The sequence below is a fragment of the Mobula hypostoma genome, chromosome 3 (assembly GCF_963921235.1).
Source record: "Mobula hypostoma chromosome 3, sMobHyp1.1, whole genome shotgun sequence".
NCBI classification, from domain to species: Eukaryota; Metazoa; Chordata; class Chondrichthyes; order Myliobatiformes; family Myliobatidae; genus Mobula; species Mobula hypostoma.
This window is the reverse complement of record NC_086099.1, coordinates 53,524,073-53,537,758: the sequence shown is the minus strand read 5'-3', so window position 1 is coordinate 53,537,758 and position 13,686 is coordinate 53,524,073. Positions and strand designations below refer to the sequence as shown.

The 13,686-nt window shown below is 39.1% G+C and overlaps 1 protein-coding gene across 4 annotated transcripts in view; it reads left to right on the top strand.

Moving 5' to 3' along the window:
- The window catches only part of slc7a2 (solute carrier family 7 member 2), a 147,487-nt gene that overhangs the window by 117,499 nt on the left and 16,302 nt on the right, over positions 1 to 13,686 (top strand). For 3 of the 4 annotated variants that reach the window (XM_063043044.1, XM_063043045.1, XM_063043042.1), the window contains 2 exons: positions 7,169 to 7,271; positions 8,600 to 8,811. In XM_063043044.1, coding sequence (XP_062899114.1) covers positions 7,169 to 7,271; positions 8,600 to 8,811 — 315 coding nt within the window. Of the gene's footprint in view, positions 1 to 4,443; positions 4,581 to 7,168; positions 7,272 to 8,599; positions 8,812 to 13,686 lie in introns of all 4 variants that reach the window. The other variant, XM_063043043.1, reaches the window with a different exon arrangement.

The window sequence follows — 13,686 nt, the reverse complement described above, 5'->3', positions numbered from 1 at the left end:
CTAAAATTTTATCCTTTAGCAGACACACTTGACCAAATTATAAGACCTGGCTAATTTTCCCAGGAACCTAATTCTACTGCTTTTCTGAATAGAGATTAAAGGCTCTTGTCTCAGGATTATGTCACGTGTCCATAAGACATAAGACATAGGAACAGAATTAGGCTATTCAGCCCATCGAGTCTGCTCTGCCATTCCATCATGGCTAATTTATCAGACATCCCACCTGTTCTGAGAGTCTCCCGCATATTAATAGTGGCTCCCTGATGCCCGCAAATTATATACAATATCACGGAAATCAATTTTTTTGAGAGCAAGCGAGAGAAAGCAAGAGAGAGCGCAAGAGCGACCACGAGAGAGAGCATGCGCGAAAGCGAGAGCGTGCGCGAGCAACCGAGAGAGCGTGCAAGTGAGAGAGAGAGTAAGAGCACACCATAGCAGAGTGTGCCAAAAAAAGAAAATATAGAACGTACATCACCCCAGACTACACTAAAGTGTACCCCTGCCTAATAGGGGTCAAAATAATGACAGTGTTGCTCGCTGCACTGTTTGCAACAGTGACTTTTCTATTGCCCATGGTGGGTTAAGACTGTAAAAGACAGGTTGAGATGAGTTTAACAGGTGTCACTCGTTCATTAGCATAGCTAACGTTATTTAAACTAGCTGGCTAGCTGCTAAGGAGCTACTCCATTGCAGACATCCCACCTCTCCCGGGAGTCTCCGCAAATTGATAGTGCAACCTCCCTGAAATGAGTTTTTGCGGGGTGGGATGTCTGATTTATTATCCCTCTGAACCCCATTCTCTTGCCTTCTCCCTGTAACCTTTGATACCCTAACCAAGAACCTATCAACCTCTGCTTTAAATATACTCAATAACTTGACCTCCCCAGCCACAGGTACATGACTCACTTGCTTAAGAAATGCCTTCTCATCTCCATTCTAAATGGACATCTCTACATCCCTCTATTCTGAGATAATGCCCTAGACTCATTCACCATAGGAAACATCCTCTCCATATCCACTCTTAGGCCTTTTAATATTCAATAGGTTTCAATGAGACCCCCCCCCCCATTCTTGTAAACTCCAGTGAGTACAGGCCCAGAGCCATCAAGCACTCCTCATACATTGACCCTTTCATTCCCATAATCTTTTTTGATAATCTTCAATGCTAGCACATCTTTTTGTAGATAAGAGGCCCAAAACTGCTCTCAATACTCCAAGTGCAGACTGACCAATGCTTTATAAAGCCTCAGCATCACACCCTTGCTCCTGTATTCTAGTCCTCTTGAAATGGATGCTAATATTTCATTTGCATTCCTCATCGCCGACTCAACCTGCAAGTTAACCTTCAGAGAATCCTGCACAGGGACTCATAAGTCCCTTTGCATCTGACTTTTGAAATATCTCCCCATATAGAAAATAATCTATGCCTTTATTCCTCCTACCAAAGTGCATGACCATACACTTCCCTACACTAATCCATCAGCCACTTCTTTGCCCATTTCCAAAGTCCTTCTGCAGACTCCCTGCTCCTCAACACTACCTGCCCCTTCACCTATCTTCGTATCTCATCTTCCAAGTTGACCTCAAAGCCATCAATTCTTTCATCCAAATCGTTGACATATAATGTGAAAAGGAGCAGTCCAATGCTTCCAAAATCTCTTCAGTTACATCTTTCAGAACCCTGGGGTATAGTCCATCTGGTTCAAGTGACTCATCTACCTTCAGACTTCTCTGCTTCACAAGCACTTTCTCCTTAATAATAGCAGCTACACTCATTCCTGCACCCTGACACCTTCAAATGTCTTCCACAGTGAAGATTATGCAATATATGTACTTATTCAGTTCATCCACCATTTTTGTTCTCCATTACTACCTCTTCAGCATTATTTTCCAGTGATCCAATATATACTCTCACCTCACTTTTACTCTTTATATATCTGAAGAATCTTTAGGTATCCTTTTATTGGCTAGCTTACCTTCATAACTCATTTTTTCTCTTTGTTTTTTTTTAGTTTCCATTCTGTTCGTTGAAAGGTTCCCAATCCTCTAACTTCCTACTAAATGTTGCTATATTATGTATCCTCATCCTCCCTTTAGAATACTTATAAGGTGTCCCCCGCTTTTCGAACGTTCACTTTACGAAACCTCACTGTTATGAAAGACCTACATTAGTACCCCGTTTTCGCTTTCAGAAGGTGTTTTCATTGTTACAAAAAAAAATCAGCACGCGATAAAAGGCAGCACGCGCCCCGAGCAGCCGCTCTCCCCGGATTTGGCACTGCATGCTCGCCGGCATTGCTTAAACACGTGCCTGTGAGCAGTCATTAGCAAGATGAGTTCTATGGTACCGGAAAAGCCTAAAAGAGCTTGTAAGGGTGTTACACTTAGCGTTAAACTAGACATAATTAAGCATTTTGATCATGGTGAACGAAGTAAGGACAAAGTGAGTTTGGCTTGTGGAAGCTGACGAACATGATGTTGAAGAGGTTTTGGCATCCCACGGCCAAGATCTGATAGATGAAGAGCTGATGCAGTTGGAAGAGGAAAGGATAACAATCGAAACCGAATGCGGTAGCGAACTGAACGTGAAGCAACGGCGTGAGATTTTCGCTGCAATGATAAAGTACGACTTTAATTTTGAAAGGGTACTTAGGTTTAGGGGATACTTGCAGGATGGTTTGAGTCCTTACAAAGAACTGTATGATAGAAAAATGCGCAAGGCTCCCCAGTCAGGCAAGCCTTCCACATCAGCCACAGCAAACGACGAACCTCGACCTTCGACATCGAGGCGGGCAGAGATAGAAAATGCCCTGCCTGCCCTAATGGAAACAGACAATGACGAGATGACACCCCAGTGTCCCACCACCTCAACCCCCAGGCCACAGACAGATACCGATTTGCGGAGAATGCAGCGGTAGCCGGGAGGCACACAGCACATCTTTAAGAAAAAAGCTGAAACAAATATGCTAATTAATTAGGTGCTGCCCGGCACGTAATTGTCGGCCCAGATCAGAGACGACGCAGTCGGAAATCAGCACTGATCTGGGCCAACAATTATGTGCCGGGTGGCACCTGATTAATTAGCATGTTTGTTTCAGCTCTTTTCTTAAAGGTGCTGTGTGCCTCCCGGCTACCGCTGCACCCCTGCATGCTTCGCGGATCGGTATTGGTTGGTGGCCCGGAGGGTGGGGGCCACTGCACCACCCCAACCTGTGACGACTCAGCCTAACACACCATCATAAGTGTGCTCGGCGCTGTCCCGATTCCGGTAAGTGATACTGCACTGTACATACATTATTTCTACTTTATATAGGCTGTGTATTTTTACGTGTTATTTGGTACGATTTGGCAGCTTCATAGCTTAAAGGTTACTGGTGAGCGCTTGTGCCATGTTTTTGCCAACAGCGCTTGCGTGAGATTTTCGCTATGGAGAACAGTGCAGTAATGATTGTGGAAAAGTATTTCTACTTTATATAGGCTGTGTATTTATCATGTCATTTCTGCTTTTACTATATGTTACTGTTATTTTAGGTTTTATGTGTTATTTGGCATGATTTAGTAGGTTATTTTTGGGTTTGCGAACGCTCACAAAATTTTCCCATATAAATAAATGGTAATTGCTTCTTCGCTTTACGACATTTCAGCTTACGAACCGTTTCATAGGAATGCTCTACCTTCGGATGGCAGGGGAAACCTGTATAATGTTGATGTTATTAGGTACTGGTACTAGGTGGGGGGATGCAGACCTATAAATTCAGTGACTGGCCAGAGGTTTCCATTGCTAAAACTGTAACTCAACCACAAATAACCTGTCAATTAATGTTCCGTATATTTTTCTTCTGGGCAGTGTCGTTTTCAGTACTCTTCAGAGATTGTCTGCTTGGTGTCAGTGGTTGTGTAACCAGGACTTGTGATATGCACTGGCTGTTCATATGACCATCCACCATCCACTCCCATGGCTTCATGTGACCCTGATTGGGGAGCTAAGCTGGTGCTACACCTCGCCCAAGGGTGACCTGTAGGCTTGCAGAGGGAACGAGTGCCTGCGCGCCTTTGCTAAGGATGTAACTCCACCCTGCCAGCCCAGCATAAGTGGTTTTGTACTTGAATGAGTCACTAAAGTTGGTTAATGTGACAAAGGACTCATCTTGGATTTTGCCAGATAATCTTGAGTTGGGGATTTGGCAAATGATTCAGGAAGTCTTGCTTTCCAAGTCAGTGCATGTTAGTACATGGAAATGCCAAGCTCTGCACCTAAACTGAAAATTATACTGCTTTAACATGAACACACCAACTTGACAGTCAAAAAAGACAATGCATCCAAAACAAAAAAAATTGACCAGACCATTGACACTAGCTGTTCTATATTTGGTAATTGTATCCATTACTAGTATGTAGTACGGAATGTGATTTATTTTGAACTTTCACCTTTTTTCTTTTTAGCCTGTTGGGGTCTATGTTCCCTTTACCCAGAATTATGTTTGCAATGGCTCAACATGGTTTACTGTTCAAATTTCTGGCAAAAGTGAGTAAGAGGCAGACACCAGTTGCTGCAACACTGGCATCAGGGGTTATCTCTGGTAAGCTGATGCACCTTGTCCCTTCCCCAAAGGGACCTCATCTCTCAAAATCATGCCTGGGCTTGACGTGCTATTCCCTGAAGCATGCAAAATCCTGGTGCCTCTATTAATCAGGTGGTGAGGATTGTATTTGAAGTAGGTATGCCAGGTTCAGAGAAGCAACGATTATAATTCTATGGGATGAATTGACATTGTAATCTCCTTTACACTTTATAAGTGACTTTTTTTAAAAAAATAATCTGGCAAATACCTAAGATTAATGAGAGTGCTTGAATTCATGAAATAAAAATCATTTTGGATAAAATGTATCCTCTTTCAACAATGCTTTAAAATAACCTAGCATACCTAGCTAATGGCATTTATTCACGTGGAGATTAAACAGTAATGAAGAGATGAAAATGTGCTTTTTATAATAAACAGCCAGACTAGACATGTATGAAGTTCTCAATTCAAGTCTATTTTTTACTGGCCCCATTGAAGCAAACTGGCATTAGTATCAAAGAGTCTTTCAGCTCATTAAGTTACTACTGATCTGTGAAAAGTCTGGAAAATGATTATTTTTATTGAACAATAATTCCAGCAATTTAAAAGCACTTGCTTTGATTTAATTTTTACCTTGCAGTGATAAATTTTGTGATGTGAAGCAAATAATTTGGTTTCTTAAGAATGCAGTGTGGTCTTACTTTGATCATTGTCAGCTTTATCTTATAGGTTTAAAATATTCCTGGCATATAATGGGCCAAATTTAGCAGAGTTGGGATATTGAAGGTCAAGAGCATGCGGGCCACAGAACAAAAAGTAAGATCTTGCAGGTTTTACAGAAAGGAAAGGCCTCCAAGATTATTCAAATAAAACATTACCCAAGAGGAAGATCACGAAAAGAGTTTATAAGATGGTGGTTTTGTGTGGTGTTCCAAGTAGAGTGTTGTGGAGAACTGAAGAGGTTTTTGGAGGGAAATGTAAAGTCTCCTGGTCCAGATTGCTGATCTGTAGTCTTCATGGAGAGAGGCAATGTAAGTGGAAGATGTACAAAAAATTGAGTTGGAGAAATGCAGAGATCTTGGAAGGCTGTATGAAGTTGTAATGAAAGGAAGGATTGAAACTGAAAGAGTTGCAGATGTAAGGAAGAGAATATTTGTGATGGGTAAAGGTTTGAAATCAATCTACACCTCCGTAACATTCTGATAGATTTTTAAAAAAAATAAGTTCATGTGTAAACCTGTTCTCAGCAAGTTTAGTTCAAGACAGGTCATTTGATTCTAATTGGTTTAAAATGTTAATCTTCCATTTGGCGAGTTTAATGCAGTGATGCCAAGTAAATCCTTGCAAATGAAGTGAAATAGGACCAGACACGTTGAATAATCCTACCTGCATAATCACTTCTCACAGTACTCTTAGATAAAAGTCTTCAGTGTTTTTTTTTCCTAATATACTTTGATTGTAAAGTTTAGTGTTTTCTATGGTTACTTAGTGAGGAAGGGTGAAGGGAAAATGTTGGCACACAGACTATTCTGATTCTGTGTTGATCAGTTATTTGTGAGGAGGAAGAAATGTGTTACATGCCCACTATTAAAGATGGATGTAGAAAATTAGTGGATTATAATGTTGATTAGCTTGTGTGAGTGATGTTATAACGTATTTTGTACTTGGAATTCAAAGTAATGACTCATAACTTCAAATCACTCAATTAGAAGTTTCTCTAAATTAGAAATATCTCCTTTCCCATTTATTGTAGCACAATTTGTTTTGGCATTCCACCTGAAATTATATTGATTTATTGTCGTGGCTAAATAAAATTTTTTGAATTCATGTTTTTTTTTCTCCTGGCTGAAACAATAGCATAGCTTTTGATCTCCATATCTGTTTGTGTTACTGTGAATAAATGCGTGCCATTCCAGAAAATGTGAGCATGATTGAGGAATTTTATTCTGAGTTTAAACGTTCCTTATTATTTGTTAATTAATGCTTAGACAAGGGTTACCTTCAACCACCAGCAGCTCATAAGTATTAACCTGTCAATCAATTTTAATTTCATTGAAAAAATATTTTTAACTACATTCAATAATAAACATTTTATTCTGCAGTTAACATACGGGATATCTTATTACAGAGCATCTAGTTTGATTAAGACTGACGCAGAAGTAGATTCTGTTTTAGATTAAAGGTAACCCGATTTTGAATGTTGTATTGGAACTTTTATTAGTTATATAAAACAGACTCAAAGATTAGCTTTATGTAACCATTTAGATCAGACAACACAGGATTAACTTTTTGCCAGCATCTGTTCTCAAACAATATTAATGATATTGTTATTTACAATCGCATCTTCTAGAGATGTACATAACATTTGTGCTAGGCTAAAATGACTACACAGAAGTTGTTGGAGAGTATTTGTAGTCATTTGCACTTTAGCAGGGGTGTAAATCCTCAACAATGAGGCTGCTGGTGGTGGAGTTAACAGTGGATAGAAATGTTTCTTGTGTCTTTTAGGCAGCCATTCATTAATATCAGCAGGAATCATTTCTAGATCATGTATTTCTCTATGCACATTTAACATAACTCCTCGTATCTTGATGAATTTTTGGCAGCTATCATGGCATTTCTCTTTGACCTGAAAGCCTTGGTGGATATGATGTCTATTGGGACACTCCTAGCATACACTCTGGTAGCAGCATGTGTACTCCTCCTCAGGTAAATACTTGTGCATGATGAAGGGTCATTGACCAGAAACGATAACTCGGCATTGGTATTTCCTGTCTACTGAGTTTCTAATATGCTCTGCTTTTATTTCAGATTTCCAGCACTTGTTTTTTATGTTCATAACACCAAGGCTATTCAACTCATCGTGTAGACCTTTTGTAAAGGATGAGTGTAAATGGGAACTTGTTCAATGCAGACTCAGAAAACAGTACCAAAACATTTCATGATTTTAAATACTGTACCTATCAAATCCTTTAATCTGGCCTGCTCAAAAGAGAATGCCTAACATGGAGCATTTCCTAACAAGGGGAAATTCCACGGGTATGGGAGCAGCTTAGCCAGTGATGCAATTAATTCTGCAGCTTAAGACTTCAGCAGAAAGGCCCAGCACATCATGGTGACCCATAGCTTTTGTTGAGTTTATGCCCTCTGAGGACTTCGTCCTCTATAAATCACCATTTTGCTTTTCACCACTGTGATTGGAAAAGGTTTCAGGTGAATGCCCCATGAGGCGTATCCAGATGGTGCAATTATATTTGTGAACAAGTTTTGCTCTTCGCAAAAGGTGGATTTTTTTGTTTGATTGATCCTCTAGTGGGCCTATTGGGCAAAACAGTGGCATGTGATGTGCAATGCATTCTGGGATGTCTAATACTAATAGGAGATGTACAGTAATTGAGATTTCAGAAATGATGTACAGTATTGTGATGCCTTGAGTTGCTAGTTCATAGCAACCCAAAAGGAACAATGATGGATAGGGTAGTGTAAAATGCATTCAACGTGCTTGCTTTCACTGGCCAAGGCACTGAGTACAAGAGGTAAGATATCATATATAAAAATTAGTATTGTGTACAGTTGTGTTTGTTACATTACAGGAGATATGTGGTAGTATTAAAAGGAGTGCAGAAGAGATGTCGCCTAGTGAAAAGAAGAAATATTAACAGCTTTAAAAAGCACAATATGAGAAAATGAGACATGGGAGAGTCTTTGACTCTTGTAAAAATACATTGAATATGTATCCAGTATCTTTCAAAAAGCGGAAAGAGCTGGAACTGGGAGATATTTTGTTCATTGTTTTTTAGATAAATGGTATTTGAAAGTTCAATTAAAGAACCATTACCTTCCATCAGTTTTCAAAAGGACTAGTCCAGAATTCTTCTGAGCAAAATCATTAGAATGCCAGGGATAAAGTCAATTTTGTCCAACTGATTGCAGATGATTGTGGAATAAGTAATCAGAAATGTTGTTTATGTAGGATTGCAAAATCTGATTGTATACTTAATGTATTTTGAAATTTGATTTTGTTTTAAACTTGCTAGATATCAGCCAGCATCACTCTACAAACAAAATCTTTCTCCAGAAAGAGAGAACCTCACAGCCAATGAAGATGGTGAATTAGATAGAAATGCATCAGATTCCCATTTGACTGTGCTCAAAAATCAAGATCTGAGCTGCTCTTTGCTATTCAGTCCCTCAGTGGTCCCAACAGAACAGACTTCATCAGTGGTATACGGATGCGTTGGGTTCATAAGTAAGTATTAAAACTGACCTTTCTTGTTTTATATTGTGAATCCATGAAATGGCACTGCTTTTATGTTGTTGCTTCATTAAAATAATCTCTAAAATTATTTAGAGATCGGAAACCACTCGAATTAAAGCAAACTTAAAGGTTTCTGGGGTTTGTAGAATGTCTGTACTTAAAATATTTGGCCATGGGTGGATTGCTACTGTACAGAATAAAGGGTAATTGAGTTCTCCTGGAAATTTGTGGTGAGGGAGCATGGTGGCAGAACACAAGTTCCCCTCAATCTCACCCCTTTCCTTTACAAAATATTTGCTATGTTTGAGAAAAGCCAGAATAACTAAACTGAATTTGTAGTGCAAAGTGGTTATAGTGTTGCTAAACATAGTGATTTAAGGTTGTGCCAGTTGATACAACAACTGAAAAGTTGAAAGGAGATGGCTGTTCTTGAACCAGGTGGTGTGGGATTTCTGCATCTCCTGCTTGATGTAGCAGTGAGAAGATTGAATGGCCTGGATGCAATCCAACTTGTTCTATTCCACTATTCTTTCTCCTTACCCACCTGCACTGGCTGAGAGAAAGAGAATAGCCCTGCCAATTTCTTATCAAATTCCTTTTTGAATCATAGTTAAATCATGGACACTGTATATTCCAGAGTCTAATCACAATATCCATGCTTTGGTTCTTTTCTCTTTCATTTTTGTTCTATCCCAACAAGTGTGAGGTGACACATTTGGAGAAGTCGTACAGAGTTAGCAAATGCAGAGGAATCAGTTAATTGGGACACATTGGGACCAGTACATTTTGGCCCAATTAAGTAGTTGCCCCAATTAGTTGAAGTTTCATGGAAATAGTTAAAAAGTACAAACAAAAGTCAAACTACCATCTTAGTAACAAATTAGAACACTACCAATACTACCACAGTGCAATAAAATGATTTAGTTACTAATATCTGTCAACGGGGTAATTCAGCCAGTGTATGCTGCCATGTTCTTTTGATTGACTGAAAATCAGCACTGACACCTGATGTAGATAATGGACTGCCTTCCTACAACACTTTTAATGATTGCATTCTCCAAATCTCCTTTTCATTGTAATGAATTTTCATCAATGACAGGATGCCACTGTGGGGTTATCACTTTCTTGGGGAAGAAAAAGCTGTACCTAACATTTTTTCTATTCACTGTGTAATTCACAAACAAAAATCTTGTCGCAAAAGGTATAAGTGATCAGCTGCACAAATAATTTAAATACTGTTATCACAGCAGTAAATAAAATCAAGTCCCCTGGTCTCAATTCTCACCTATTTCAAGAGCTTTGTATTGAGAATGATGAACATTTTGAATGCTTGCTGTTGCACACAGAAGATAGTGGCTCTCAAAACAAAACTGCCTTAGATGCTTCTATGAACTTTTTGAAACTGTGATAGAATTCTTTGAAGATTCAAAAGACTCATTCAGTAATCAACTGAATGTTAGCCGTGGCATTGCTTATTTGTCAAATTATTCACTAAGTTTAATGAAAGCAATCTTCAATTGGAAACGATATGAATCTTTTTAAAGTCAAATTAGTCGTTCACACATTTCAGTCCAAATTAATCCCATTTAACTTTAACATTGGCCATCACTTTTCCAATTTCGGAGCCTGAGTTGGAAGAGGAAAAAAAGAATACCAGATGATTCTCAAATATACTGTGCCCACCTGGGTCAGCTGCGTAAGGACATGTCAGAGAGTTATCAGGATCTCCTCTGGATCCAAATTCCAGATTGGATAACAAGTCCATTCCTGAGCACTTGTAATGAGGAATTAACACGAAGGATTGACGAAAAAACTGGTCTCACTGCAAAATCACTTTGAGCTGAAGCCGAGGTTCAAAAAATTGTATCGATACTTTTGTTTGCAGAAAGAGATCTCTGAATGCTATCCTACACTTGGGAAAAGTGTTGAGATATTCTTTATTGACTTCCAACATTATATTTAGTGGAGCACAGTTTCAGTGCAGTCACCCAACTTCTTTCAAAGCAACAAAACTGACTGCAAACTACTGAATGTGGGGATCTGAAATTCCTGAGTGACATTTAGCCTGATGTTGAGAAGCTGGTATCAATGCATCAAGCACATCCTTCTCATTGCAAGGTGAAAAACCAATGGAGTAGTGAATAGTTAACATGCTATAATGTATACTCTAAAAATCTTTGAAAATTGTTTTACTATAATTAAATAATTTTATTTGTGACTTTAAATAGATTTGAATAATTTTTGCCATTATTTACCACTGCTTTGAATTAGCAGTTCCTGTTTTCATTCACTGTGTATCATAATCAAATTTCTTCATAGTTTTTATGTGATGGCCAGGCAGGGAGAGGATGTGATCTGGGAGGCAAGGGTGCAGTAACCCAAAAAAATCTGGGAATCACTGGTTTAGACTGTACTTGGAGATTATGTGCAGTTTCAGTTGCCACACTGTATAAAGTTGAGGTTGAACTGGAAAGGACACAAAGGAGATCCACCAGAATTTTGCCTAAATTGAAGGATGTCAGTTGTGGGAGTAGATTTGATTTGGCTTTGTTTTCCCAGGAGTGTAGCAATGCTCTCTTTAATTTGTAATGACCAGTGTGTGCAAAAAGTCTTGTGCTGTGCAATTTTTTTGCCCAGTGACAACAACACGTGTGCACTGAATTTGCTTCCTAAATGACACTTTTAAGAAGTCAAGTTTCCAAATATCACTCCATTTCTTCCCACTTGCAAATTTTGCATCGTGACAATACACGCAGGTAACACCAATTTCTGTATTGTACATAAATATTTCTCATAGCTGCACGTTCCTGACCTCATGAGCTTTTGGTGTAGCAGTTTCCACTGTTTTATTAACCATTCCGCTTTAAATGAACCAGCAGTTCTTTTGCAGTTTACACCCTTTGCTTCTTTGAAATTCAACATAGTGAATCAATAATTTCTTCAATAAAAACAGTATAAATAAGCCAGTTCTAAAATCTGCAGACAAATCATCACAAACTTCATATCGTCAACACCATCCACATCAGAAACCAGAAAAGAAAATGTGATCGTGAAATATAATTAACATGCCAACGAGGTAGAGGGTGACAACCTTCTGTGCGCAGTTTAAATTCCTTAGTGCACTAGTAACAAAAGATGTGTGTGCCCACATACCTTGAGGCAACATTGAATTGAGGGGTGGGTGACATGATATAAAGTTGCAAGAGGCATAGACAGCATAAGTAATCAAAATAAGATGGATTAGGTTTAATTTTGTTGAAGTTTTAAAGGGAAATTGAGGGGATTTTTTAAAAATATAAAGTGGTTGATTTCTGGAACTTGCACAGTGGCAGTGGAAGGTGGCAGCACAGTGAGGAACAATCACTACTTTTAAGAGACATTTAAATAGACATGCCACAGAAGGATCTGGACCCAATGCAGGTAAATGGGATTATCTACATGGGGAAAAGAGTTGACATGGATGTGGTGGGCCAAAAGGACTGATGTGGTACTATACAACTCTGACTCCGTCCCTAGTTCCTGAGCATTTGTCCCTGAGAACCAATTCAATCTATCCCGTTTGGTCATATCCTCCATGATTTTACATACTCCCATTGTATTCTTTGATTCCAGCTTGGTGGTCTGTCCACAAGCTTGAAAATCTCCTGAAACACTCTATTCACGTAATTAAAGTTCCATTTTATACCTTTCCACTAATTAAAGATGTATAGAGGCAATTTCTGGAGAACAATCAGTTTTTCAGTTCTCCTTCAATTGGTATCTTTGTGAAGCCTAGAAGTAGCCAAACAGAAGGAGACAGTCGTATTTGGTTTGGGTCCAGAGCGAATATTGATCAGAGTCATTTCCATAGCTGGATGGCTACAGGGTTCAAACATGGCTGGTTGGCAGCAGATGCCGTATCCTATCCTTCCAGTACTGAACAGAATTTTTCCAAAGGCTTAAAAAGCTGAACTTTCTGGTTGTGGAGTCATTTAATCTATTCTTTCCAGAACTGATTCGTTTCACCTATTGAATATTTTGGACCTTTTTGTAGAACCTCACAGTACAGTCGGCCCTCCTTATCCGTGGGTTCGGCATGTGCGGATTCAGCCAACTGCGGATCGGGAAAACCCGCAAGTTCTCTCTCCAGCACCTGTTTGACATGTACAGACTTTTTTTCTTGTCATTATTCCCTAAACAATACAGTATAACAACTATTTACATAGGATTTACATTGTATTAGGTACTATAAGTAATCTAGAGATGATTTAAAGTACAGGCAGTCTTTAAGTCAGATTTGTATGTAAATCGGAACAGGTACATCCGGAATTATTTAGGGTCAGTTAGTCAAATGTTTGTCTTAGTATATAGTATATATTTTACCTTTCTATGCATATAAAACACTTCAGAAACTATGTATTTCAATAATTAAACCACTGCATTGCTTAGTAATAATTGTAGCTTTCATCGGGCAGGGCCTTTCACATGCTCCATTATTCTCACTTCATCCTTTAAAATTGTTCCGATCGTTGACCAATTGTAGCCTAACACTTTTCCAATGACCGATGGTGTTTCACCTCTTTCTGATCGCTCTATTATTTCCACTTTATTTTCAATTGTGATCGTTTTCCGTCAATGGAACTGAAACACTGTGGATTCAGCAGCAGCTCCCCCGGAAATAAGGTCCAGAGCTCTCCCGGGTCCTAAAGTCCACCTGCACTGAGACAGGTTAAATAAGGGACTTAAGCATCTCTGTTTTTTGGTATCTGTGGGGGGTGGGGGGCCCGGAACTAATCCCCCATGGATAAGGAGGGCTGACTGTATTATTTAGCATTAACTTTGATTTCTTCTGAGATGAAATTTCCCAAGGAAAGTGGGAACTCCACA